This window comes from Mustela putorius, unplaced genomic scaffold (assembly GCF_011764305.1).
Source record: "Mustela putorius furo isolate JIRA1106 unplaced genomic scaffold, ASM1176430v1.1 tig00003853_pilon_pilon_pilon, whole genome shotgun sequence".
In the NCBI taxonomy this organism is placed as follows: domain Eukaryota; kingdom Metazoa; phylum Chordata; class Mammalia; order Carnivora; family Mustelidae; genus Mustela; species Mustela putorius.
Genome location: NW_025422005.1, coordinates 37,604,436 through 37,632,048, shown reverse-complemented (window position 1 = coordinate 37,632,048; position 27,613 = coordinate 37,604,436). Strand labels below are relative to the sequence as shown.

Sequence of the window (27,613 nt, the reverse complement as noted above, 5' to 3'; positions counted from 1 at the left end):
TTCTTGCAACCCCATTTCTTATGCCTTCCACTTGTTTAAGCCTCAACACACAGGGACAGTAAAAGCTCCTGAAAGGAAGCACCCAGGGGGTGGGAACAGTGTTTCTGAGGTAGAAACATAGGTAGTAAAATGGACAAAGAGCTGGAGTCAGAAGACCCAGTGTGAGTCCTGCTGTGTGGCCCTGAGCAAACCCAGAGCCCTCTCTGGTCTCCCATTCTCCACATGGCCTCTCCACGTGGCCGGTGTGCAGCCTGGGACAGGGGCTTCTGCTGGCTCGGCCTCCATGGTCCCCGGTTTCCACAGCAAGACAGACTGGCCAGGCTCCGGTCCAGTTTACTCGGTCTCCACTGAAGCCAGGTCTACGGAGTCAGGCAAAATAGCCCCAGAGGAAGATGTTGAGGGCCAGGAGCAGGATGGCATTGACGTTGCAGACGGTTCTCCAGAGCGGCTCCTCGGCGATGCTGGTCAGCTCCCGCTGGCGCGCAGCCATCTCCTCGGGGCTCCGTGCAGGCTCGGGGCTGCCGGCCAGCCCACAGAACCAGTCCCACAGCACCCTGCCCCACCGCCTGCACCGGGCTGGGGACCACAGCCGGGGGAACAAGGGAAGCAGAAGGGGAGGTGAGGCCAGGTGGCAGCCAGGGAGAGAGAAGGGGCAGGGGAGGGGGAACTGGTGAGACACAGAAAGGGGGCGCACAGAAAGAGGGGCAGGTGGTACTGGGGCCTTGCTGGGAACCTACAGACTGGGCGCCCAGCTGAGACTGGGACAGAGCTCTGACCCCAGCGTCCAGTCCTCCAGCAGAGCTTCTCAGTGATGCAAGTAGGGGGATGCGGTGAGGATAATGGGGTTCATCCCAATTCAGAGCATGAGGATGGAGTGGGACATGATCTCTTCCAGGACAGCTGGGAGCCACGTTCCCACTCCGGGCTGGCCTACCTGAGGTCCTGTGCTAACCACCCACCGGCTCCTCTGAGCCGCAGCTTCTCTCTCACTTAGGTTAACTGCGATGCTCAGGTCTTCTCCAGATTGCTTTGGGCATCAGATGAGAATGCACATTTGCTAGCATTTCGAAAAGTGAGCCTTGCTGGAGTAGCAGGGAGAGGTTCAGCTGACTACGGTTCCAAACACGCGTGAGACAGCTGGTGTGGATCTGACTCCCCAGCACCCAGATGGGGCTGCTTTGAGGTGAAAGGGTAGCTCAGTTCTTTAAAAACTAAGTTTAAAGGAAGTAATAAAGTAAGTATTTTTAAAGTTTTTTTTTTGCATTAGCAGATGCATATTAAAATTAATATTTCATCGAGGTCAGACAGAACCCACTGGAAATGCTTTATGATCTTAATGACCTTGGAACTTGGTACCTGGTAAGCTCAGTGTGACTACAGCGTCTCTGGTCCCACCAAGAGACCACCTGGTTTCGCTCCCACCTTGTATCCAGGAGGACACAGGCTCAGAGAAAGGAGGGGACCTGCTTAAGGCGGCACTAAGCAACACCAGGCGTGTGGCATTCCAACGGTACTGGGTTGTAGCATTTTACAAGCCCATTCGAGAACTCTCTTCTGACTCTCAGGGCCGCCCTCAGAGGCCGGTGATGCACAGGGCATCGCGCCAGCTCCGAGGCTCAGAAGTCACAAGGCGGTTGTTGGTGAGCCATGACCTCGTACATGTGAGTGTGTGTACACTTCTTTCTGACCTATTCTGCTGTCCTTAATATTTTTTTTCATCTTTCTTTTTCTAGGACACAAAACTACACTGCCATGTTGCTGTTTAACTCAAGGACAACAAAGATGAGGCTTCTTCTGCCTGTGGACCTTTTGAGAGGGGGATTCCAGGGGTTGCCTTCTAGGAGTGGGAAATGCCTCCTTCATCTTTTGGGGGAGCAAGCCCCCCACACGGGGCTGGCATTTCTCTGCTTCTCCAGCAACAGGTTCTGCGCTGGGCCACAGGGACCGCCAGGGAAAGCCGTGATGATGGCGTCTGTCTGTCTCGTGCCGGGGTACCACCGGGACAGTGCAAGTGGTGCCCTTCCTCCTTCTGCTAAAGCTACCTTCCCAGCTTCTTCCATCCCTCTCTTCTCTTGGATCCACCTCCTAGAAGGGCCTCTGCTTCCTCCCTGCCATACACTTTATAGGAACCTAGACCAGGTTCTTGCCTTGATGCGGGGAGAAACGCTTTTGAGACCCATCTGGTGTACGGACCACAAAATGTGAAAAAGAGACAAGAGGTTACATTGTGCAAAGCAAAACACACTGAAACTAATGGGACAACTGATTAGACAGGGGCCAGGGGTGTTGACTTTGAGCATTGGTGGGGCTTTCTGAAGTCAGCCCATACGGGTTTTGCCCTTGGAAGTTTGTAAAGGGTTACATTCTCCATTAAGCATAGGTTTTTAGAGTGGACCGCAGGCGTTTAATTGTCGCAGCTTGGGCAAGAAGATGAGAGTGTTGGCTCTTAGTGTGATGCTGGAGCTTATGATGTCATTGACTCCAGGCCCCTGGCTGCTTCTCTAGCAGGGCCTTAAGCAAAGGGGAGGGAGTCAAGACAGGGGGACAATTTCTCAGGCCTAGGGGAGCGCAGGGCCCCCCCGAACCTGGCAAAGACGAGGGACCTGAATGGCGTGCTGCTGCTGGAAGTTCAGCTCTACCAGCTGGCACTTTGATGATGTCACCTATGCTCTCAGCTAAACACGACTTATTAGAAGTACCCAGAGGCTGGGAATGGGACTAAGACACTGTGGAGGCCCAGAAGGAGCCCCACCCAATCCAACAGGAGAAGGCTGCTGACCAAGGCACCCCAACTCCACCCACATGCTGGAGTTCCCTCTAACTGAGGCAGGAAGTAAATTTAGGACTTAAATATCATTAAATTATTAATTCCTGAAGGCAAGAGAAATTGATTTGAGGCTTTGCTTGCCACCTGATTTAACTTTTTTGACTGTAATTTTTCCTTAGGAAATTTATAATTTAGGAGATCTCTATAAGGTCATTATATCAGACTATTCTAATGTGGCTATTTAATCACATGGTGGGAAGGTTACAGTTGTGTTGTGTCTAAAGCAGTAACATTAAGTCTTATGCCAATTTTCAACTTCAGACACTGTGTGGCCTTGGAGTACATCTCACTAAGGGACTATTCGAACACATTTAAGGACCTCTAGGAGGCCAAAAGTATATGGCCATCAGCAGCTCGAGGACGATACCCATAGGAATGGTTGTTGATCTAGAGGAACCTTGTGAAGAGGGACAGACCAATACGGACCCAGGGTTGCCATGTGTCTGGGTGCCTCAGGCAGAATGGTTAAGCCCCGAGGGAAGTAAGTTTCTTTGATGTGCCTCATGTTTCCTTCCATCTGGAGGGAACTCAGTTAGTGTAACACCCTTTGATTTCTCTGCCCTTAGACTCATTCAGCCCAGGGGAGGTGAGGGGACTTCCCTGCTGGTAGATTTGGGAAGCATGAAGGGGGCACACTTGGCTGTGTCCCTCCCTTCTCCTCCTTGTCAACGCAGGGCCCACAGGGGTAGGAGGCTGATGGGAACCTCTGTCTGACACTGGGCTTCACCATAAGGAAATGCACCTCCCCATGGATATAAACAAAATCTTTCTACTTATATATATACTTAAATATAAAATATTTCTACTTATATATAATCTACTTTCTACTTATATTTATACTTATACTAATTATATAATTATCTACTTATATTCTACTTTCTACTTATAAACAAAATCTTTCTACTTCTATATACTTATAAGTATATATATACTTCTATTTTGACTCCTGCCTTGTTTGTCTTGTTTCTCTAATAGTTTGGTAGCCATGTGGGAAGGGAGGAACAGTCATTTTCTTTTTTTGGCATCCGAGATCTCATCCCCAAAGGAGGGTCTCTGGGGCCCCATGACACGGCATCCCCATGACCCCTGTGTGATGTGTGCCCCCAGCGTGGCCCCAGCCTACCTCCATGCTGGTCCCGGCCCTGGCTGGAGCTCTCTGTCCCTCCATCTCCTGGAGGGCTCACCCCAGTTGGCATCTCCAATGTCCCCAGCGTGCCCTCTGGGGCTTCTTTCTCCAGCTCAGGGTGAGGACCGTTCCGTGTCCACCATGTCAGGCGAGCAAGCTGGAGGGAAAGAAAATACTGCTTGACTCAGCGGAGCGTGAGGAACAGGCACAGGGCTGAGTCAGGAGGCCTGGCTCTCAGCCCGAATGCCCTTTCCTTTGAACAGCTGCGCCCCTCTGAGCACCTGCTCTAGGCTCCCCACTCATAGACTGGGACGAGAGAAGCTGGACAGAGAGGCAGGCGCCCCATGACAGAATGCTTCCAAGATCAGGTTGTGGAGTTGATACTCTTAAAAAGAAACTCATAGGCGATGGAGAGTCCCTGCAGACTTTAGACAAAGAGACGAGACTCTGAGCTGCGAGATTTAGAAAGCTCTCTTGGGGTGAACTGAGGGATCCAGGCTGGAGGCTGCTAGAACAGCAGAATACAAAATACAGAGCATTGGGGGCAGTGTTCGGGCAAGGAAGCAGTGAACATGGCTCTCAGGTTCCTGCCTTGGCCCATCAGCTGGGGCACGGGAAGAGCTCGGAGACTTTGCCTACAGAATGCCTGCGGGGCCTGCTGCTACAGAACAGAGATTGTCCGGGTAAGGAGCAGCAAGCCTGCATTCCCTGTACAGCCCTGGTGGCTTTCTCTCTTCTCCCTTTTTGGTGGCACAGCAGAAAACCCAACAAGTTCTCTAGCTGGTATGGGTTGGGCCCAACCAGAACTATCTGAGCTCTGTACTATCTCCTTTCCAAAAAGCTCTTTTCCTGGCCCAGCAGCTCTTGGTTACAGATTGGACCAACTGTCCCTCCCCTGTCGCTGAATTCGTACAGACATGTCCAGCACACCGGGGGAGCGGCTGTCCTCTAGGACCCTTTCCTCCAGCGCCCAGCTATGTGTCTGTACGGTCTCAGGAGAGCCCAGGCTGCTTCTCCACTTGTAAGGACCTCTCAGTAAGCGTGGCTTCATACTTCCACGGTGTGCCATTAGCAGTGTATGGGCGGTGCCTCTTTAAAGCTGGATTTGGGTTTGAATCTTGGGCAAGAGCGAGAGAATGGAGTTTCATCTTCCTGTAGAGCATATAAACCAGCTCAGGGACAGTGTGAGTGAAAAGGGTTAGAGGCCATAGGTGGGTCCCTAAGGGACACCATGAGGAAGGCTTCAGAAGAGCGAGCAGAGGGTTGGAGGGGAGTGTGTCACGGACATGAGCAGGACGTGGTGTGTGGTGGCTAGTTCTCCTCGGAACTCACTGGCGACGAAGATGCGGATATGATCATTCATTTCTAGCATCAAGGGGGCTTGGTGAGCGCAGGGTCTGTGGGGAGGTGGGACACCAGCCGGACTGGATGAGGAGACAGGAGGTGGGAAGTGGAGGCTGCCAGTGACCACCCTGCAAAGTCCGCTGTTGGGGAGCAGAGTGGGAGGGAGGAATGGGGCTGGGGAGGGGATTTCAAGTGAGAGATTCTTCCGTGTGGGAGTGAGGCAGTAGGCAATGGAGAAGCTGAAGAAAGCAGTGGGGAGAAAGCACTTCTGGAATGAGCCACCAGAAAAACTGGCCTGTCTGGACTCCTTTGTCTGTAGGAATTAGTGATGTCAAGGGTATAAAGTCATTTTGCAAACTCTCCAGCACTGTACAGGTAATGCCTTCCTCCTGAAGTTCTGGGACTAGCTTCTGGCACCAGTTCTGTTATTCACTGAATTCTATAATCCTCCCCCATTCATATGGTAAAGTCCTAACCCCCAATACACCAGAATGTGACTGCTTGTGGTGATAAGGCCTTTAAAGTGGTAATTATGGTTAAATGAGGACATCAGAGTGACCCCAATCCAATAGGGCTGGTATCCTTATAAGAAGAGGGGATTGGAACACAGACACACAGGGGAAGGGACAGGGTGAGGACACGGAGGCAAAGGCAGACGTCTGCAAGCCAAGGAGGGGGGCCTCAGAGGAAAGAACTCTGCCAACACCTTGATCTTAGACTTCTTGCTTCCAGAACTGTGAGAAAATAAACTTTGGTTGTTGAAGCCACACAGATGGCAGTGTTGTGTCATGGCTCCGCCCATGAGGTAAAGATGAAAGGTTTCAAAAGACTGAGGACTGGGAAATCTGTCAGCACAGGAGAGTGGGGTGCTGGCCCTGGGCTCTGGGAGACTCTATGTCTTTTCTTACCTACCTGTTCCTTCACTGACCAATGAATCCCTACTCCTTCTTCTAGGGCCAGCTCAAAGTGACCTTGCCGGGGAGCCCTCTGCCATCCCCCAGGGGTGACCGCCCCTCCTATGCTGGGCGCCTTCCCACATTTTCTCCTGGTGGGATAACTGTCGGCGTTGGTGTCTGTCCTGGACAGTCGGCAGGGACAATTCGTCTTTGTAACCCCAACACAGTGCCTGGCACACAGGACAAGTTCACTGAGTAATTTTCCAATTGAGTAAATTACTTTTCACCTGGGATTGAATAATCCAGTGAGCTCCTCTCCCAAGAACGTGTGTATGGCCACAGAGGAGTCAAGCCACTGGAATGAAGCTCGGTGCTAGAATCCCAGGGCCCAGGGGGGGGGAAGGGACAGCATTTCGAGGGGCCCCAGTCCCAGCACTCTACTTGCCTTTTCCTCAGGGATGGGGCTGGTACAGAGGCTGACAGCGACGATGACGATGGCAGTGAGCCCACAGAGCAGGAGGGCAAAGTAGAGGTAGTGGATGTCCTTCAGCACGGCCGGCCTCCGGTCCACCTCCCCACAGGCTGGCGCTGGGTAGGAGAACTCCAGGATCATGCGCACAAGCCCCACAGCCAGGCCGAACATGAGGCCCCAGAAGGCTCCCTGTGGAGAGAGGGCAGACATGGGGGCGGGGGCCCTGGCAAGCTCAGGTCTGTTACACCGTTTGCGGGCCCACCTCGGTGAGCTCCCCTGTAATGCTGAGCCTTTGCTGAACTTAAAAGCAGGCAGAGTGGTGCCCTGGGCAGGACATAGTCTCCAAAGTCAGCCAGACGAGGATTTGGATCGTGGCTCCATTCCAGAATGACTGAACAGGTGAGACAGCCTCACTGGCTTAGAGTTTTCTCATGCGCAATGATAGAAGAAATTAGTATATAGTAAGTATAGATGCTTGCTATTCAGCTAGAATGGGATATGCTTTTGTAATAAGTAGGGAAAACCAGGTATCCCATCCTGATTTTCTGTCACAATAAATAATCAGAATAGAGCTCTTCTTTTTTACCAAGAAAGAAAGAAAGAAACAACAACAAAAACAAAAACAAAAAAGAAAGAAAGAGGAAAGAAAGAAAATCTCCTTCTTTGTTTATAACACCACTTGAACCAAACCTACACCTTTCCCCACATGTGAGGGTCAGAAGGCTCATATTTTAAAAATGAGGTGCCGATCCTGACAGCAAAAATTCTGGAACAAACAGAAACACCCAGAATTCAGCCAAGACCTGCTGTGCACCTGGTTATCAGCAGGGAGGTTAAAGTTCCGGAAACGATAAACATGTGGCCTGGGTACCTGTCCTCCCCCCAAGGAGAGGAGCTTCTGGGTGTCCTGTGGCTCATGTGGAACCGTGTCCGTGACATCCTTTAGCCCCCAAAGCACAGCCCACACAATCGGGCCCCTCTTTTTCTCTGCTTTCCTGGGGAGTAACCAAGGCAACCGTCCCGGCCCCTCTAGCTCCTCCCAGCCCATCAACCTGCAGCAGCTTCATCAGCGATGCACCTGCAGGGTCATTTGTGGCTGGTGTTTGCCCACATACAGAACCTTATGGGGTTAGAGAGGGAACAGACCCCAGAGAGCCTCCCATTTGTCCCGGCCTTTCGCACACACTCTTCCACGTGTCGGAAACATTTTTCTCCTCCCCATTCATTCTTCAGTCTAGGCTCAGATGTCCTTCATCCAGGAAGTCTTCCCTGGCCCCTTCCCAGGCATCCCCTAGGTTAGGTGCTCCCAACCTCCACTCTCACAGCAGCCACTAGACCTTATGGTTATTCGCTATTGAATCATCTTTCCTCTCACCTGGCCCAGAGATGGTGGACCTTCATGAAACTTATAAACCATCGCATCTAGAAGCCTCCATAATAGGATCAATGAAGGCTTATCGAGTGAATGAGTGAATCAAAACCCTACACTGTGGATGGGGAGATGGAAGCCTGAAGGAGGCAGCTGGTATGCCTATTATGTCCCAAAGAGACCCCAGGCTATGGACAGCCCGGACCTCCCAGCCCTCTGGTGTGCAGGGAGAGACAGGGGCCCTGCTGCACTCACAGGCTCTGTGACCCTCTTGCAGAAAATGGCCAACAGGAAGAGGGCGGTGATAGGCGGGGCCAGGTAGCTGGTGACAGACTGGATGTAGTCGAAGAGCTGCCCGCTGTTGGAGCTCTGAATGATGGGGATCCAGAGGATGCTGATGACAACCAGGAACACCACGAACACTCTGCAGAGAGGGCACAGGGCTAGAATTTCCCTTCTTTGGGCTCCTTTAGCTCTAACCCGCCACTCCATTACACTGGCACTTATCTCAGAGCGGGGACTCCACCTTCTCCTCCTGACTTCACCTCAACTGATCCTGGTTCAGGCCCAAGTACCCTAAAGCACTGTCTGAACAATTTTGCATGCACGAGTTGAAAATTTTGCTTGGGTGCAATAATGCCATTGGCCAGGAGATGGCGCACGAACCCTACAGATGGATGAAATAAAAGGCATGAGACCGCCTCAGTAGAAGGAAGGGAGCATCTTTGGAAATGTCTCTGAGTACCTGTTCTTTCATCTCCCTTCCCTCCCACATTTCCCGCCTCAGGCCCCACTGGAGCCCCTCCCCTCGCAGATCCTTAAATGTTCAGGCCCTACACACAGCACCCCCTTAGGCAGCTGTAGACCAGAGCCATCCTGATGGAAGGAACAGTGAGTGCAAAGGCACAGAGATGGAAGAGGGTAAATTATTGAAAGTCAAGTATCATCTTCCAAACGGAAAAAATAAACGTGTTCATCCAGAAACCTGAGTCACGGAGCCTTAAGTTATGAAGCAAAGAGTCCGGAAAGTGCCCCTTAGCCCCGTGTAAACTACTAGCCTAGGGAGGAAAAGAAAACAAGCCACCAAATGATACTTTGAAAAGCACAACATCGAAACCAACGAGATGAAGTTCAAGTTCTCCTGCTTGTTGTTCAAGGCTCTGTGTCCACTGGAGACAGCCATCCTGTCAACTTCCTGGCTGCTGCAGCCCATGCTGCATTACCTGTGCTACTGCTACCATGCTCAGCCCTCAGCACAGTCAGACCAGTACACATCGCCCCGGTGTCCCCAGCACAAGGTTTGATGCAAGGGGAATGCTCAGGGTGAGTCTGATGGAGTAAATTTAACACGCTTTCCGTTTTCCTGGGATAATGGCCAGAGCTATTCTAGAGCTCCTGGGGGTAAGCTGCTTGCTAACTACCCCCGACCCCCTACAGTTCACCTTCCCTTTCTTAAATGCTTTGTCAGCTTCTCTCACTTACTCAGTCATCAGAGAAAGAGAAAATTGAACAGACAGGGAAGAGTTTTTTTCTCCTTATTCTGGAAGTGGAGGAATGTCCAGAGCTGGGGAGGGACTTACGTGAGGTCATGCGGGAAGCCGGAGCTAGAACCAGGTCCTACAACTGCCAGTGCCGGGGCCCAGACCCGGCCGTGCCCCTGCCCCCGCCCTCCAGGGCAGCCCAGGGCAGGGAGGCGAGGGGAGAGGGGTCCTGCCTGCAGGAAGGGGTGCTCCAGAAGAGGGGCCAACGCACCTGCCCACCACCATCAGCTCCTGCTCGGTGGCCTTCCTTCGGAGGCGCAGCCACACGTCAATGGCAAACAAGGTGCTGCTGCTGTTGAAGATGGAGGTGAGTGAGCTCATGAGGGCAGCCAGGATCACGGCGATCATCAGGCCCCGCAGACCTGGGGAGAAGCGAGGTCTCCGTGGGCAACCGGCCGGTGAGGGCCAGCTCTGCCGGGGGCCACGGAGCCTACAGTATCCAGAAGAGCCGGGGGTTTGGGGTGGTGATGGCTTGCAGGAGGTTCCCATCTGGGCGGGTAAGGAATCCAAGAGCCATGGAGGCCGGCTTCTGGGTAAGCACTGCCTCTGTCTTGCTCTGCGGCCTTGAGCAAGTAATCTGCACCCAACCTCCTCAGCTGCATCACCGAGAGTAGTGGGACTGGGTGACCCTGCTGCTTTGACTCCTTGGTCTGGGTTTCAGAGTTTGTAGACACTGGGTTACTGGCCCCTGCTGGGGAGGAGGGTGCCTGTTAAGAATGGAGTGTTTTGGGGGTGTCTGGGTGTCTCAGTCATTGAGCACCCGCCTTCAGCTCAGGTTGTGATCCCAGGGTCCTGGGATAGAGCCCCGCATCCAGCTCCCTGCTTGGCGGGAAGCCTGTTTCTCCCTCTCCCACTCCCCTCTGCTGATGTGTCCTCACTCACTGTGTCTCTCTCTGTCAAATAAATAAATAAAATCTTTTTTAAAAATCTTAAAAAAGAAAAAAGAATGGAGTGTTTTCTGTCTGTGTGCCTTTTCATGGACACAGTGGTGTCGGGTTAAGGCCCTGGCCTGGGAGACAGAAGGCCTGGATTTGTTTCCTGGTTCTGCAAGTAACTAGCTGTGTGATCTTTGAATGAGTTCCTTCCTTTCTGGACCTATTCTCCCCCTGTTTGCAGGAGAGGGTAGAACCCACTGATCTCTGCGGTCTTTATCAAGCTTCTAGAAACAAGTCGTCTATCTAGGGAGACCACTTTCCATCAGCCCAACCTCGGCCCTCTTTCCTCTCAGTCCAAACGTTGAACCACCTCCTAGAGGTCTCCCTGAAAGAGTTAAGGCGTTCCAAACAAACCGAGGCCAGCACCTTCTTCTGGGGTCTTCTGTTGCTTCCTTTGGTAGCAAACTCCAATCTCCACAGGAGACACTCAGTTATCCTAGACCCCTCCTCTGCTGCCCTCCCAAGCCCCCTCCCTCGATCAGCCTCCCTGTGGATGGCCAGTCCCAGCCAGGCCCCCCACCATCTCTGCTGTTTCTTTGATTCATTTCTTTTTCTACAGGAGAGAGGGGAGAGCTCAGCTCGAACACTTCCCTTATAAACCTGGCTTTTACCTATACCCCTACTCTCAATATCATCGTGAGCCCAGGACCTGGGAGCCCTCTCTGGATCCCTCTGTCTCTCTCATCCCTTAAATGTAATCAGCCACCAAATCCTGCCACCTGTACCTTACAAAGATCTTTAAATCCCTTCTGTCCACCCCAAAACCACTGACCTGGCCCAGGCCATCAGCACCCTCAGCTGGGCCACCGCAAACCCGTTAACCTTCCCTCTGCCTCCCCGAAGCTAAGCTGTCCCTTAGACTGCTCCTTCTGAAGATCGAATCCCCTCATGTGCTCTGGCCTAAAACCCAGAGGAAAGGCTCTGCTCCACAGTGAGGGGCACGACCTCCTCTCCACCCCTGCGGCCCATTCCCCCTGCAGGTAAGCCCCATGAGGCCGCTTCAGACGTCCTGCTCTCTGGTCAGCCCTCAGCCTCAGCACATGCAGTCCCTCGTTCCCCGTGACATTTCCCACCTGCATCTGGCTTTGTCTGCTTAAAATGTTCCTCAGTATTCAGCTCCATTTCCTCTCCTCTGGGAAACCTCTGAGGTTCCCCCAGGCTGGGTCAGGTGCCTCCTTAGGGATCCCTCAGCCACACTGTGTCCCCACACTGGTGACGCAGCATTGTATCCTCAGTGAGCCCAGGTGTCCTGAGGATGGCATAAACCCCAAGCACAGGGGGGGGTCTTTCATCCCTGCATCTCCAGAATTAGACCCAGACTGGGTGTGTAGACGCTCGTGAAAACTCTGTGTGTGTGTGTGTGTGTGTTGGGGAAGGAGGTGTGGAGGTGAGGTTTTATCCCCTATTCCCATCCATATCCATCCTTAAAGCCCCTCCTGGGCAGCAGGGATTGGAGGAAGCCGGGGGATGGGCGTGAATTCAGGGCGACGTGGGGGAGGCAGGACTCACCGACGGGCATGAGGGCTATGACCAGCTTAGGGTAGGCGATGTTGGAGCAGCCCACTCGGGCCCCGCAGATTCTTTGGCAAACGTCAGGGTCTACACAGCCCACCTCATCTATAGAAGACGTGATGGCCATTAGAGCCCAATATTTGCTTTCCAATGGGAAGAAACTACAGGAAACCTTTTCCTGCTGACTCTGGAGAGAACTAGCATCTCTTGTAGGAGCGAGAGGGTCAAGGGGCAGGCCGATGTCTGGGTACCACAATCTAGCCATCTCCAGGAAATCTCTTGACCACATACTACCCTGCAAAGCCTGACAGACTCCTATGGGTTTGAGGCCTTATATCTCGCTTAAAAGGCAAAAATCCTTAGAAGGCACCAAGAATGCCTTCATAGGTCTTTCCCTTATAAAGGGAAAGTAGGATTTTAAGATGACATTCAGATACAAATGTCTTCTTCTGAAACATTTACTGTATGTTTGGCCCACAAAGCCTGACACACGATGTATTCTTAATAGAAGTAACAGGTGGGCTCCCCCACCCTCCACCCCACCCTACCCCCAGTGCAACACCGTCCAGCTCCTACCTGGGTACAGGGCCCGGCTGATCATGCCAGGCATGACAATGAAGAACATGGGCAGGATCTTCAGATAACCCCCCAGCACAGAGCCCCCCTTGGCATGGGACAGATTCTTAGCAGAGAGAGACCTCTGCACGATGACCTGAAAAGGGAGGAGCAGTGGCAGGCTGCTCAGCTTGGTGGGGCTCAGCTCAGCCACACGTGAGCCCTGAGGTGGTCCGGGAACAAGGCCCGACCCTCTCTGCTTCTAGATGCATGGTTTTCCCACAGGGAACCACCCGTATGATGGGCTGGGCCAAGCCTGGCTGGGGCATCACCTGGTCCGTGCACCAGCACCACGTGGCCAGCACCGTAAGCCCGAAAATGAGGCCAGGCCAAGGGATGTCCCCATTCACAGGGTCCCGGAGCATGTGGAAGGCGTCAGACCGGGGGAGATGGCAGGTGGTATTGGGGACTGTGGCATTAGGGATGGCCTGTCTATACCGCTGCTCCAGGCCTGGGTACCAGCCTACCTCCTGAAAGCCTGTGGAGAGAGACCACAGGAAGTGACACGGCCCTGAGACCCCGCTGGGCCTGTCCCATGCCCCTACCCTAGCTTCTAGTCCCATGTGGGGCCCTGGGGCTTGGAACTAGTATAGGATTTGGGAATCGGGGAGGGACATGGGGCTCAGACCCTTAGTTGGTGTAGCGAGAACTTTGCTCATTTGGAACCCAGTGGGGGGGGGGTGGAATAAGGCTCTGTGCTCTGGAAAGTTCCAATCAAACCACGGAGGTGAAAGTCCAAGACAGATCAGTAAGAAGTTTCTACATGATTGGCAGGGGTGGGGGTGGGGGTGGGGAATATATTCAAGTCTCTACCTTACCCAGAAACATGAGGACCAGGGCGCCCCCCACCATGATCACCGTCTGCAAGGCATCTGTGTAGATCACGGCCGTGAGGCCCCCTGTGGACCCAAGGAGAGGGCTCATCAGTGGACACCAACAGGGGGTTCCTCTCTGGGTGCCTACCCTGTGCTTGGCCACACTGAGAAGCCCTCTTAGCAGGTGGATTCTCTCTGTCTGCCTTCCCCCCACTGGCTGGTCCTAGCCACAAGCACTCTGGTCTAGCTCTCTCTCTCCCCAGCAGGTCCTGAGTGTGGCCACTGTGCCTCAGTTAGTTCTTGTTGTTAATATCCTAGGGCTATTCCTCTGCTGTGCTGGGAATTTCCACCTACCCCAACTCCACTGAAATTCCCCAGCTTTGCAGGCTGACTTAGCCACGAGCTGGGGTCCCAAGTGCCCAGACCTGGGGGAGACAGGGGAAAGCGGGCTGGTGGCTTTGTCCAGAGCAGGTCCTGATGACCCCAGTCCCGATAACAATCCCCTAGTCGCACCCCTGCTCACTGCTACATCCCTAGGCATCCCTCTCCACCTCCTTCTGTCTCTTGGTCTCTACTCCTGATGCCACGCCCCAGTGCAACCTGTCCTCGGCCCTACCAGCAATGGTGTAGACGGCTGTCACCACCAGCAGCATCACCGTGGAGAGGTAAAGGTTCCAGCCTAAGGCCATCTGGATGAAGAGAGCTCCAGAGAAGATGTCAGTCTGCAGAGAGCCAGGACCCAGGAGTCCAGGTCACTTGAGGCCCTTGCTGTGGCCACCAGGGTATGTCCCCTCCTGCTCAGCGATACCAAGTGCTGGCAGCCCTCATCCCATGATGAGGGTGAGCCTAGAGTGCTGTGCTGAGGACGGGCTTGACCTTGCAGACACTGAGGGGCCATAGGGAGTGTCGAGCAGAGGAGCCCCACATCCAACTTTGGAACCGGGAACAATGTCATCTGGGGCGCTGATGGGAGAGTCTTTGCCCAGAAGGCAGGGGTGAAGGAATAAAGTGAAGACAAAGGAGGTGAAGCGGGGAGCAGGGGTCGGAGAAGAGAGAGCGGGTCCCCAGAGGCTCGCCGCCTGCTCCCTAGCAGAGCAGAGGCAGCAGAGGCAGCTCCGGCACCCACGGACATGCAGGGGCAGGAGCCCGGTGCAGAGGACCGCACTTCCAGACACGCCTCGTGTTCAGGTTTATTAGAGGACTGTGGAGCGCCCTCTGCCGGAGTGGCCTTGGGCTCATTTTCAAGCTCGGTCCCTGTCAGTCAGTGCCTGCTTGCTGACCCCCTGCACAGCTCTTTAATGAGCCCATCCCAGGTCTACAACAGGGCAAGGTGCAAGGACCCCTGGACTGGGGCACAGGACCCAAACTTCAGTTCCAGTCCCACAGCTACATTCTGTGTGGATGTGGGCAAGCCATCTGCCTTAAGTGTGTTTTCTGAGTGCAGGTCAAGGAAGGAAGAATAAGGACCTTTGTTACTGTAAGATTCTAGGTAATCAATGCATGGTGCTAAATGGAGAATCACTTAACGGAAAGATAAATGAATCAATGAGCTCTAGATGATGGAGTCTTTGAATAGAGGGACTGTCATTTACACAACAGACATTTCTTATTCATCTGTGATCACTGCTGAGCGGGGGCTTGCATTGAAGGTACGTGGTTTCATCCCTTCTTCCTCCCTTCCTTCTACCAATCTATTAGCTGTCCATCCATCCATCCATCCATCCATCCATCCATCCATCCATCTATCCATTCCCTACACCCAACAATAAGCCATGACACAAACTCAGCATTTTCGGGCGGCTGCATAGCTCAGTCAGTTAAGCATCTACCTTCAGCTCAGGTCTTGATCCCAGGGTCTCGGGATGGAGCCCCCGCATCAGGGTCCCTGCTCAGCAGGGAGTCTGCTTCTCCTTCTCCCCCTGCCCCTACCCCTGCTCTTGTGCACATGCTCTCTCTCTCTCAAATAAATAAACTCTTAAAAAATAAACTCAGCATTTTAAAGAAGAAGGTGGCCACACTGGAGTGGGTACTCACAGAAATCTTGGTGAAGATGTAGAGGATAAGAGACAGGACAGACATGTACACCTGGATCCTGTGGCCGCCAAACCGCTTCTTCAGGTACTGCGGCATCGTGACCGCCCCGGCGGCGATGTACACAGGGACGAAGATCCAGCCCAGGGCCAGAAGCAGCCAGGTTGCCTTGGAGAGTGGGGAGAAGTAGGTCTCTACATCCTAGATGCAGAGAGAGGGGCAGCCCCTACCCTAGGGGGAGAACTGAGCCAGGGAACAAGGGACTGGGACCTAATCTTGGTGCTGTGTGGTCTGATGAGTCCCTCTTCCTTCTCCAGGCCTTGATTTCCTCATCTATAAAATGGGTTCTTGATTTACCATGCAGCCTCCCCCAGCACCTCCAAGGTTTCTCTCAACACTAAAGACTGGGATGGGGGTCAGGGAAGCTTCAGACCTCCATTTCCCCCTGAGAAGCCTCCAGGTCAACTTCCTTACATTCCATTCAAAGCCGCCCACAGCAAGACCTCCAGCGGCTCCTGTCCCAGCCAGGCCAATGAACAAGCCACTGCCCACGTTGCTGGACATCAGAGAGGCTCCAATCTGCAAGGCACAAGTGGGGTCAAGGTTCAGGGTCAGTTTTAACCCAAATCAGTCTGGAGCCAGGACCACAGGCCTCAGGAACTGTGGACAGAGCAGGAGCTGGGCTCAGGAAATCTGAGATCAGAGGAAGGAGAGGACATGAGGGAGCACAGAGGAGGAGGGATGGACCTGACATTCACTGGGTACCTATGTATGCAGGCACTGCGCGAGGCATTTAATATGCAGCAATACACTTGATCTTCATGAACATTTCAAGGGATGGGCATTAATCTTTTCAATTTACAGAAGAAGGAAATAATGTTGGGAAAAACAAAGCCACTGGCCTCAGGCCACCCAGTGAGTGAGTGGCCAAGTGGGAAAGAAGGAAAGCCTTGGGAAGCAGGGTCACGTAGGGAGGACAAGGCTCTGCACTGGGCTGTCCATCTGGGGGCCTCCAGAGATGAGGATGTTGAGGGGAAGGAGGAGGTCCCCTCGAGAGGGATTGGAAAGGCCCCCCCGTGACCCCAGTGCCTCCAGGCTCCAGGGCAAGGCCAGGCAGAGGGAGAAGCCAAAGGGCTGACCACAGGCTGAGCCAGCCTCTGAGTTGAGGTCATGTTTCTCTAGGAGGCAGCCAAATACTCAGGCCTTAGAGACACTGACATAAGGACCATAATGGTTAGTACAGTTAGTACGTAAGCAGCATCGCCAAGTGTCGGGCAATGTTCTAAGTTTCTTATGCAGTCCTCACCATAACTCTGGGCCGGATATCCTGTTACATCCCCAGCTGACTGAGGGGGGAACTCAGGCACTGATAAATGACTTGCCGGAGCTCCAGAACCAGTGAGTGATGAACCTTTGAACCCTGGCTCCGGTAACCAGACTGACTCCAGTAATGACTGCACAATTATTGCTGAGCTCCTAATAAGCACTCATTACTATCACCTTTTATTATTGGATGGGATCCTTCGTTGGGCAGGGGGAGGGTCAGAGGGAGGGGCTCTGGAGCCTGGGCAGAGACCAGCCCTTGGGGACAGGCCCCCAGGGCCAGAGGTGTAGACTCTGCTCTGGGCTTGTCCTCTGTGTCAGCCTAATAAAATCACTTCCTCCTGCAAATCCTGACTCTACACTTATAAAATGTGGGGACTCACCTGTTCCCACTGCCTGTTTTAGAGGTTGCTGGGCGGTAGAAAGCGAAAACAAAGGAAAGGTACTGAGGCCTTCAGAGATCAGACCGCAGACAGCATAAAGGCATAGAGATTACAACCGGTTTGACGTTGCTCATTGCCTCAGGCACCTCTGCCGCCACACACTCGGGTGATCCTGGGGATGCTGGTGGGGCCGGCGCTGGAGCACCTAGCCAGGGCACAGAGCACTGGGCCTTAAGGCCCTGAGGCTGCTCTAGGAGCAGGGAGCTGCCTTGAACCCACTCAGCACAGGCTCCTAGCTCACGACTCAAGGAGACATCGGTCATCAGGGTTGGAAGGGGGACCAGATGGGCCCCCTGGGACCAGGGATGCTGCTGCTCCTGCTCTTGGCTTCCCAGCCACACACTCTCTTTGGGGTACAGGATGGGGGGTGAGGCACGTCTCAGGACTGTCACAGACTCCCGTAAGCTCCAGGGTTGTAAATGGGACGGAGATACCCCAAGCAGGGCTGGCTCTGCTCAGGCTGAAGCCTGCTCCCAGGGCAGGAGGCCCAGCTCCACACCACACACACAGCCGTGCCCCACAGAGACGGCCCATCTCCACACTCCACTGGTCTCGGGAGCACCCTCCTCGTGTCCAGAGGCATGGGGTTTCCTCACACCTACAGTGAGACACAGAGTTTCACATGGAGCAGGAAGATCTGCTCTCTGCAGGACCGGATGAGCACCCAGGCCAGCCCCTGGTCACTCCCCCAAATGGATCAGAGAGGTGCCCTGTCCTGCTTCTCGTCCCTGCTAGTGACTCATCTCCAGGGCTGTGATAGGGGGTGGGGCTGGGGATCCAGCAGAGAGGAATGGCCTCCAAGGGGCTTGCTTTCTTTTGTCGAGGGGATGGCAGGCACCACCGGGGACCCAGTTACTCTCCCTGTGAGCTGCCAGGCCCTCCGTCCCCTGCTGTCCTGGGGACTCTCACGCTGAACACACGAGATCTCCCTGACCCGAACTCCTCCTGTCCCAGATACCCGAACCTTCCAGAGAGCTCTGTCAGAATCCTGGGCTTCCTCTCCTCTTTAGTGAGTCTGTCACCTGTGCAGGTGGAGAAAGTGGGAAGAGCCAGCATGGGGTGTAGGGATGGCTGGTGGTGTGTAAGTGCATGCACACGGGCGTGTGTGAGCCGGGTGTGTCTGCGCGTGTACACAGCCGCAGCGCCCTGGGTGCTGACTCTCCTACCATTCGATTTCCAGGCAGGGCGTACCTCCCTCCGTGCTGTTTCAGGAAGAGGAAGTCAGTTTTGCGGACTAAGAGAAACAAGTGAGGCAGGCGGATAGGGGAGGCTGGGGTTGGCAAAGTCGTCAGGATCAGTTCCCTGAGGTTGCTGGGGATGGACGTCTGTGGTCCTCCTCACTGCTCCACGGTACTAAGCAGATACGTCTCCTTCCCATCTCCCGTGGCTGAGGCCAGAGGCTTCCCGGAGATACTCACAGCCCCCCTGCTTCCCTCCTGTTTTCTGTGAGTCTGTCTGTCCAGCTAACGTGAGCTTCTCCAAGACAGGAACGTTCTAGGTTATTTCTTTTGGAGGGCGCTCACCCAAGGTGTGTGTTAACAAGATCGTTCTGGTGGGGGGGGTGACTTGGGGCCATAGAGAAGGAGCCCAGAGTGCCAGGAACCCCACTCATGGGGCTGAGACATTAGCAAAAGAAGACAAGACGAAGATCCAATGGTGGGAGGGGCAGGGAGGAAGATTGACTCACCGGCCACCAGCTCATGGACCTCCCTGCCAGGAAATAGCCACCAATTGTGCCTCGGCTCGCGCGAATGGATGACTGGAAAGGAAGGGGAGAGAGCTGAGGGTTTCTGGAGCTCAGAAACCTGTCCCTGGGCTCAGGCACTGGGGGACCACGAGACCCAGATGGGCAGTTTCACTGGTTTTACTCTACCTGCCTTTGGGAGGGGCACCACCTCTCTCTGGGCCTCACCGTTCATCCTCCAGGGCTGGTGTGAAGAGCCAAGGGGTCAACAGAGGTTAAAGCCTTGGCGAGCAGCACCGTGTTGGGCAAGCGTGCAAGATTCTGGTTATTGCCACCTTAGCCCTCCTTCTGTCCAAACTCCGGTTCAGGAAGTGATTTATACCTGATCTCCTTTCTGCAGGACTCCCACACTGGGGCTAGGATGGCAGAAAGCCCCACAGGCCCAAGCAGAGAGGGGCCCCATTTGGGGCTTCTCTGCCCTGGCCTGAAGTGGGACCACACTGTAGGAGCCCGGCCAGTCTCCTCATCTGAAGAACAAGAGGAGAGTGGATGTGAGTGAGTTCCTCTGGAGCCTCAGGGGCTGGGAGCGTGGATGGCAGGCATGGAAGCAGAAACCTGACTTTATTAAGATGCTAAAAGCTCGGGATGCCTGGGTGGTGCAGTTGGTTAAGCGTTTGCCTTGGGCTCAAGTCATGATCCCAGGGTCTTGGGATTGAGCCCCACATCGGGTTCCTCACTCCGTAGGGAGCCTACTTCTCCCTCTGCCTCTGCTGCTCCCCTGCTTGTGCTCTTTCTGTCTCTTTCTGACAAATAAACAAATAAAATTAAAAAAAAAAATGCTGAAGCCAGCAGGTCTCTGATTGGGTCTAGAGGTGGGAGACATACCTGAAGAAGAGGAAAGGAAAAGAGAAAAGGGGCTTCTTTGCCCCAAGGAAGCATCCCTAGTCACTAGGGAGTGTTGGGAGAGGGGAGGGGCTGGTTCTTGTGAAGCCTTTGCTTGAACTTCACCTGCCACCTGTCACCTCCGGCCCTCGGGCAGGCCAGATGAGCAGAAGGAATTCTTCTCACACGTGAGGAAACTGAGGCCGGAGTCAGGGAGCAACTTGCCCAAGGTCACTGAGGAGTTGGTGCCTTTCCTGCCAGGAGTCGGTGACCAGCCTTTTGCCCATTTCTTCCTCACATCAGCCTTGGGAGGAGGGACTGTTCACCCCGCTGTACAGCTGAGGGAACTGGGGCCCAGAGAGAGTGTGTGACCCAGCCTCAGTAAGTGACTGCCTGGGACTCCCATCACCATCTGCCACCCAGCAGCATCTGAGGGGGCTGGCCCATCTCCCGAAGGGGCCGTGGTGACACCTGCCATGTCTTGCTCCTTGCCATGCCGGGCACTGGGCCAGGTGCCTAAATGTGTCATGTTACTCAGGGCCATGACCCCTCTGTGGAATAGTCTTTATCGTTCTCACTGTCCACATGAGAAAAGGGGGATCACAGAGCATTCGCATGTTCCCAGGGCTCCGGGGCTCTGTCAGCTGGGATCTGAAATCAGGGCTCCCTCCTCTCAGAGCCTGGCCCCCGCTCCAGGGCTAAGGCTCTGGTGGACAGTGGAGAGCAGAAGGACCTTCGGAGTCACCTGGCTCCCTTCCCATGAGCACCCAAACCCAGCTCCATTAGAAAGCGCCATTCCTTGCCAAGACACCCACCGCTGGAGGGGGGTGGGTAGGCCAAGAGTGGAGCGATCACAGAGCTGGCAATCCTGGCATGGGAAGGAGGGCAGGAGTGGGGATGGGGGATGGGTGGGGCCAAAAGCCGCAGATGCACAGAGACAGGGAGTTGGGGGATGGGGGTCCTTGCCTGGTCTGCCTCTGCTTGCTATGTGCCCTCAGGCATGTCACATCCCTCTCTGTGCCACAGTCTGCCCATCTATAAAAGAAGGGACTGGAGAGAAGGATTTCGGAAGGATTTCTGCATCTTATACCTGTGCCTCCCTAATCCACCTTCCTTCTGCCCACCCTGCCCCAGCTTCACCCCCAGCCAGAGAAGGGAGCTGTCTCTGCCTCCCCTGTCAGCCTCCAGCCTCCAGGACTACTCACCCAGACCCCCACACCAATGACAAAGATGAAGTAGACAACCAGGACCCCGATGTCGTAGGCGTGCAGGCTGACTCCGGAGCCTAGCGCTGAGCGTGGAGCTGTCACAGTCCTGACCCCATTTCCTGACGCTCCAGTCCCCATTGTTGCCAGCTCCATGCTTCTCTGTTAGAGTCACTCACCGCCGGTTGGACTTTGAGGCGCTCCTGGCTTCGTCTCTTCCTTTAATGATTAAACAACCCCAAGTGCCATTAGTTGCTAAGAAAGCTCTGAGCCCCAGTGGCACGGAAAGTCCTGCTCCCCTTTCCTCCTAACTGCCACCCCATCCTCTGTGGGACTCTCTCCCTTGCCCTGCCCCCAGTACACACACACACACACACACACACACGTACACACACATGCACACTCCCACCCTTGAGAGCAGCAGGAGGAGGAAGAGGAGGAGGAGAGGAGGAGAATCCTGGAATTCTGGAGCTGGGAGGGACCTCCGAAGTCGAGCAGTTCAAACTCCTGTTTATGTGGAGGGGAAACTGAGGCCCAGAGAGGCTAATGGTCACACAGGGAAGTAAGGTGGAGCTGGGACTAGAGTCCAGATTTCTTAGTAGTGAGTTCAATGCAATTTTCCTCATTCCCAGAAGGAAGACCAGGGAAACAGGCCTGTGACCCTTGCCTCTACCATGTCACGTACTGCTACTTCCACTCCCCCACCCCCGCCAGCTGTCATTTTTCTTTTTATTTTCTAGTGTAGGAAACTGAGGCCCAGGAAGAGACATTGTTCATTCCAAGTCACACTGTGGGCCCGAATTCACCCCTGCTGGGTGCTAGGACAAGTGGATTGTCCTGGAAAAGACAGACAGCTCACTGTGCCCAGAAGTCCTGCTACCCAGGACCCAGGCGGCCTGCTTTCCCATCGCAGCAGCACATCTCACTGAACTGCAGAGTGACCATGGACAGACCGCCCTGACCACCCCCCAGGCCCATGTTCACAGACACCCCACGCTGAGCACCTTCCCCTCTCATTTTACCTAACCCGAAGCCGGCAGCCTGGGCCTGCAGCAGCATCTCCTCTGATGCATCTGAGACCCATCAGTGAGCCAGCCGGCCATCTGAGCAGCCCAGAGTCCAGAGAGTGCCAGCAAGGGAGCGAGAGAAGTGCTGAAACCTTGAGGATAGATATGTGAAGCTTGTAATACAAAGCCCAAGCTTTGACCTGTCAGTGAGCCCCAGACATCACCCCCCTCCCCAGCGCCTGTCTAGTTTTGCTCTATGTTATTTGTGTCCCAGCTCAGGACAAATTAAAAACAACAACTTAAGGGCACGAGAGGCAAGGCCATGCAGGGCGGCGCGGGAGCCCGGGCAGACGGCCGCACAGCGCATGCGCATCCTCACGACCCGCTAACATACGAAGGATGACGAGGAAAGACAGGCCAAACTGGAGCGAACAAACCGACAAGTTAGGTTCCATCCACGCTCGGCCAAGGGCGTTCCCACACAGCAGCTGAGGGTCTGCGTGCACCGAGAAGCACCGAGGAAAGATCACCGTGTGGCCATTACGGATTTCCATTTAGTCAGCATGGATCAGGGAATCCAGACAGGAAGAGTTGCTTCCAAAATGGGTTAACAGTGTAGACAGGTGTTGGCATTCAAGGATGAGGCCTCACATATGCAGGAAATCCTCTCCGAGAGGTCCCGAGACGGAGGATGTGGTCTCGCTGTGGCTCTCGCTGGAGCGACGCACCTGCGCTGCACCTGGCTCGGGGGCGGGGACACCTCCCAGGCTGGCGGGAAGACAGCGGCTCATGCAGGACCGTGCCTGCGGCACAAGGCATGCCAAGATTTGCCCACCTGCTTCCTTCTAGCTGAGGGGCTTATGGAAGGAGCAACAGAGTCCGGTCAGGAGGGCTCCAGGGAGGGCCCTCTCATGGAGTGCCACAGAGGGGCAGCAGACCGGGGAGATGGAGAGACTCAGGTCTGGCTGACAATAGCCCCTTCCCCCCACCCCAGGAATGCAGAGTAGCCCACCTTGGAAGGGGGACCTACAGGAAGAGCGGTTAATTTTAGATGAAGTTAGGGTGTATAACATATGGTGTGGGACGTTATAATTCCTAAGTAGTATCTGCAGTAAGACTGTGTTCTTCGAGTTACAGTGGCCCTGGGCATGGCTATGGCTTCCTGGTCAGGGGGACATGCTTGCAACTGGTCTAGGGGGGACAGAAGAACCATACTTGAGAAAGCTGCTTTTCCTACATCCTCTTTATTCCATGTGTAGTTCTCAGTAAGTAGAAGCCCAGGAGCTTGACTTCCGGTGTTCAGGGCCTGTGTCTCCCTTAGGCTTCAGGCTGTGCCATCATTGAAGAATCTGGAAAGCAGTGTTCTTGGAATTCTGGGGCCAGTGACTCCCTCCAGACTTACAGCCTTGTCTTGGAAGGTCATCACCCAAAATGCAGTCCCTTTGGACAAACTGTTCCCTCCCTATCCTCCCGAGGCTGTGTTTGGCCTGCCCTTCCCCACCCTCCTGATGGCTGCTCACATCCAGCCATGTCCAGGGCCCAGGGCCTGTGGCCTCTCTACCCTCCAGCTCCTCCCCGGTAGGCTGTGCACAGCCGCCACAGGGTCCAGGTTGTCCCCTCAGCAGTCTCCTCATGTGAGGCTCCTCCTCCCCTCGTGCCCTCAGAGTTTGGGTCAGAATCCTTGCACTTCTTAGGTGCTGCGTGTCTGGAAGGGCCACATTCCCCATTTGCCCCCACCTCCAGGTGGGGCAGGTGCCCCCACATCTGTGCTATGTCCTCCTCCACCATGCCTTCCCAGAAGACTCCTCTCCCCTAGCCTGGGGAAGGTCCCCCTCCCTCCCATTTATCTCACTGATGTGGACTTAATAGGTATGAGCCCTTTCAGGGACCTGGGTGCCTCATTCCTGTTCCTGTCCCTGGGAACGGACTCAAGTCAGCACTTAAAGAGTGGAGGACATTTCTGATAGATTGTGCTGGGGAGAGAAGGGCAGGGAGGCACAGCAGGAGCAGACAGGGCCCCTAGGCAGAGGGAGGCAGGAACACCATGGAGAAGTTGTACGCAGGTGTGGTGTGTTCAGGGAATGGCTTGTGGAAGGGACAGGGGCTGCAGCTTAGGGTCTGGAGGGAGAATGTGGAGGCAAGGAGGTATGGGAAGAAGGGGGTGGTGAGACATATTCTAGAAAATCCCTCTGGGAGAACACAGGCAGCAACCTCTTCAACCTCAGCTGCAGCAACTTCTTCCTAGAAACATTGCCAAAAGTAAGAGAAGCAAGGGCAAAATGAACTATTGGGAATTCATCAAGATAAAAAACCTTTTGCACAGCAAAGGAAACAACAAAACCAAAAGAAAACAGCCAGAATGGGAGAAGATATTTGTAAATGACATATCAGATAAAGGGCTAGTATCCAAAATCTATACAGAACTTATCAAACTCAACACCCAAAGAACAAATAATCCAATCAGGAAATGGGCAGAAGACATGAACAGACATTTCTGCAAAGAAGACATCCAGATGGCCAACAGACACATGAGAAAGTGCTCAACTCCACTCAGCATCAGGGAAATACAAATCAAAACCACGGTGAGATACCACCTCACATCAGTCAGAATGGCTAAAATTAACAAGTCAGGAAATGACAGATGCTGGTGAGGATGCGGAGAAAGGGGAACCCTCCTACACTGTTGGTGGGAATGCAAGCTGGTGCAACCACTCTGGAAAACAGCATGGAGTTTCCTCAAAAAGTTGAAAATAGAGCAATTACACTACTGGATATTTACCCCAAAGATACAAATGTAGTGATCTGAAGGGGCACCTGCACCCCAATGTTTATAGCAGCAATGTCCACAATAGCCAAACTATGGAAAGAGCCTAGATGTTCATTGACAGATGAATGGATAAAGAAGATGTGGTAGATATCTACAATGGAATACTATGCAGCCATCAAAAAATGAAGTCTCACCCATTTGCAACAGTGTGAATGGAACTAGAGGGTATTATGCTAAGCGAAATAAGTCAATCAGAGAAAGACAATTATCATATGATCTCCCTGATATGAAGAATTTGAGAAACAAGACAGAGGATCACAGGGGAAGGGAGGAAAAAATGAAACCAGACAAAATCAGAGAAGGAGACCAACCATAAGAGACTCTTAATCTCGGGAAACAAACTGAGGGTTGCTGGAAGGGCGGGGGCATGGGAGGGAAGGGAGGGCTGGGGATGGACACTGGGGAAGGTATGTGCTATGGTGAGTGCTGTGAATTGGGTAAGACTGATGAATCACAGACCTGTACCCCTGGAACAAATAATACATTATATGTTAATTAAAAAAAAAAAAAAGCAAAGAAAATCTCTCTGGGGGCTAGGATGATGTAGATGAGGGAGCTGGCAGAACAAATTAATGAGACTGGAGCCTAGTGGAAAGGATAGAGAGGAGAGAGTCCTGGCTATTCTTACTGAGCTGGAAGTGTGTCTATCTTTGCAGCTTCCTCTCTCACCGTGTCCCTTTCCTTGACTGTCGTGTCAGGGCCAGGACACTCCATGGCGGGCGCCCCGCCCCTCGATGGTCCTTCCCTTTGACTCCCAGTGCCTGTAAGCCCTCACTCCCTCTGCAGAGCCACGAGTGAGCCACCTTGGATTGTTCCATTCCTGAAAGGACCCACGCTGTAGCGAGGGTGGGTAGGGCAAGAAGCCCTTGGCTAAGGGAATGAGGCACTAATGGCAAGATCTTGAGCATGAGGCATGAAATGCTGATGATACGAAGTAGGCTGGGGCCCCCTGAAGCCACAGTGGGATCGGTGTTTTCCATGGGGAAGGAAACCACCTATCATGCTGCTGCCTGGGTATCTGCCTCTCCTCAGGCACTCCAGCCCCAGGCCAACCCCAGGCAGGCTCTGTTGTAGCTCTGGCTGGCCTCGCCCTCCCTTCTTGCAAGTTCTTCTGGAAAAACCACTCGAAGCCAACCTTCCTGCTATGAACTTCCCCTTCCAGAACAATGAGGGGTAAGGACTACATTTGCCAGCACATGCCAGAAGTTTTGGGTAGGTCACAGCCCACGTATGATCGAAATTGTGATGCTTGCTATGGGAGCTGCCTTCATAATTCCCATTTTGTTAGGCGAGGAGAAGAGCTCATTGGTGATATCCTGTAGTTATGACTTATTTGGATTTTGAATTTAGTTTTGGTTTCCTCTAACAGCTGGTCTATATTTTCTCCTAATCCTATGTCTCTAGGGAGAGAACAGAGAAGGTGGATGGGTCTATAGAAGGGGAGAAATCAGCTCCGCTCGGCTTCCTCTCATGGGACCTCTGAGCAGGGCACAGAGATGGCTGGACTGGGGTCTGGATCTGGCTCCTCTCCTGTCATGCTTCCCTTAGCCACCCTTCCTTCGCTGGCCACCTCTGTTCTACCCCCACCACTTTGCTTTATCTCTCAGCTCCTGTGGCCAATGATTCCCACTCCCCTGCCAGGGACCCATCATCTGATCAACTGAAACCCAAATGCAATTCCACTGGACTGATCTCTGAGCACAGCGCGCTAGACTTCATCAGGGCTGTGCCATCACACAATTCCGGGGGCACCTTCCCCCAAGAATGCATCAGTGGTGCCCTGGCACCATGGAAGGCAGTGGCTGTCCTCTCTGCAGGAGGGAGAGAGGTAAGTAGGGCCCGGGAGGCCTGCAGAGGCCTTGGCTTTTTCATGGCTCCGCCCCACCCCCCACCCCCCCCAGCCACTGAAAGGCCAAGGCTTCTGGAGGGCTCCCAAGTCAGGATTGCACAGTGGGGAAGGGGGGAGGCCCCAGGTGGGCAGGCTTGATGCTAAATTCCAAAAAGAAAGGATTGTTAAATAGAAGAAAGGAGGAAGAAAGACAGTGACAGAGCCCCAGTGTTGGGGACAAGAGATGAAAGAAAAAGAAGAGGGTTACAAGTTCCAGACATTACAGATGCAACACTGTCAGACCCACTGACCCCTACCTGTGCTGCCCGGCCTGGACAGAACCTCCTGGGTTCGGCTGTCAGCCTCAGGATCCCTGTCCTCAGCAGCTGTGGCCAGGCTCCCAGAGCTCAGGTTGTGGTGGGTGAGCCCTGGCTCGTCCCGCAGGTGCAGGCATGGGGAGGGCCCCAAACCTCCCTGCAGCCCACCGGGCCGGTTCTGAGGAATTGCACTTGTCCTGGCTCTGTGACGTTGTTTTGGGGTAAAGAGAATTTATTCTGTGCTCAGGGCTCTCCAGGACCCCAGGGTCAGACCAGGAAGACCACAGCTCGGAGTTGGCTGCCGAGTCTGCGGAGACAGCCCTCCCACACCCAGGCAGACAGGTTTCCCTGGGCAGACAGGTTTCCCGAGGCATTGATTGGAGCTTGGGAGAAGGTCTGGGGTTGGGTCACAGCTCATGCACAGGTGTGATTGGCACGTGCACACACAGCTGAGCCACAGGGGTGACCGGCACGTGCACACACACACAGCTCGTGCACTGGTGTGACTGGCATGTACGCTCTGAGGCACAGGTGTGACTGGCACATGCACACACACACATACACACACACACAGCTCATGGACAGGTGTGACTGGCATGTGTACACACACATAG

General features: G+C 53.9%; 1 protein-coding gene across 2 annotated transcripts; it reads right to left on the bottom strand.

Moving 5' to 3' along the window:
- Nucleotides 1-27,313, bottom strand: SLC5A9 (solute carrier family 5 member 9). 2 transcript variants are annotated; one of them, XM_004740356.3, is made up of 16 exons: nucleotides 27,000-27,313; nucleotides 23,243-23,376; nucleotides 21,021-22,795; nucleotides 18,937-19,008; nucleotides 15,958-16,062; nucleotides 15,487-15,651; nucleotides 14,069-14,174; nucleotides 13,456-13,536; nucleotides 12,910-13,115; nucleotides 12,599-12,734; nucleotides 12,020-12,127; nucleotides 9,787-9,937; nucleotides 8,290-8,458; nucleotides 6,639-6,854; nucleotides 3,951-4,110; nucleotides 1-576 (listed from the first exon to the last, which is right to left on the bottom strand). In XM_004740356.3, the coding sequence occupies exons 3-16, from the start codon at nucleotides 21,174-21,176 to the stop codon at nucleotides 368-370; spliced, it is 2,040 nt and encodes a 679-aa protein (XP_004740413.1). In that variant the 5' UTR covers nucleotides 21,177-22,795; nucleotides 23,243-23,376; nucleotides 27,000-27,313; the 3' UTR covers nucleotides 1-367. The 2 variants fall into 2 exon arrangements, with proteins under 2 accessions (XP_004740413.1, XP_004740416.1); XM_004740359.3 differs by lacking the exon at nucleotides 23,243-23,376 and having other exon boundaries at nucleotides 21,021-21,239.
- Between the last annotated feature and the right edge of the window lie 300 nt (nucleotides 27,314-27,613).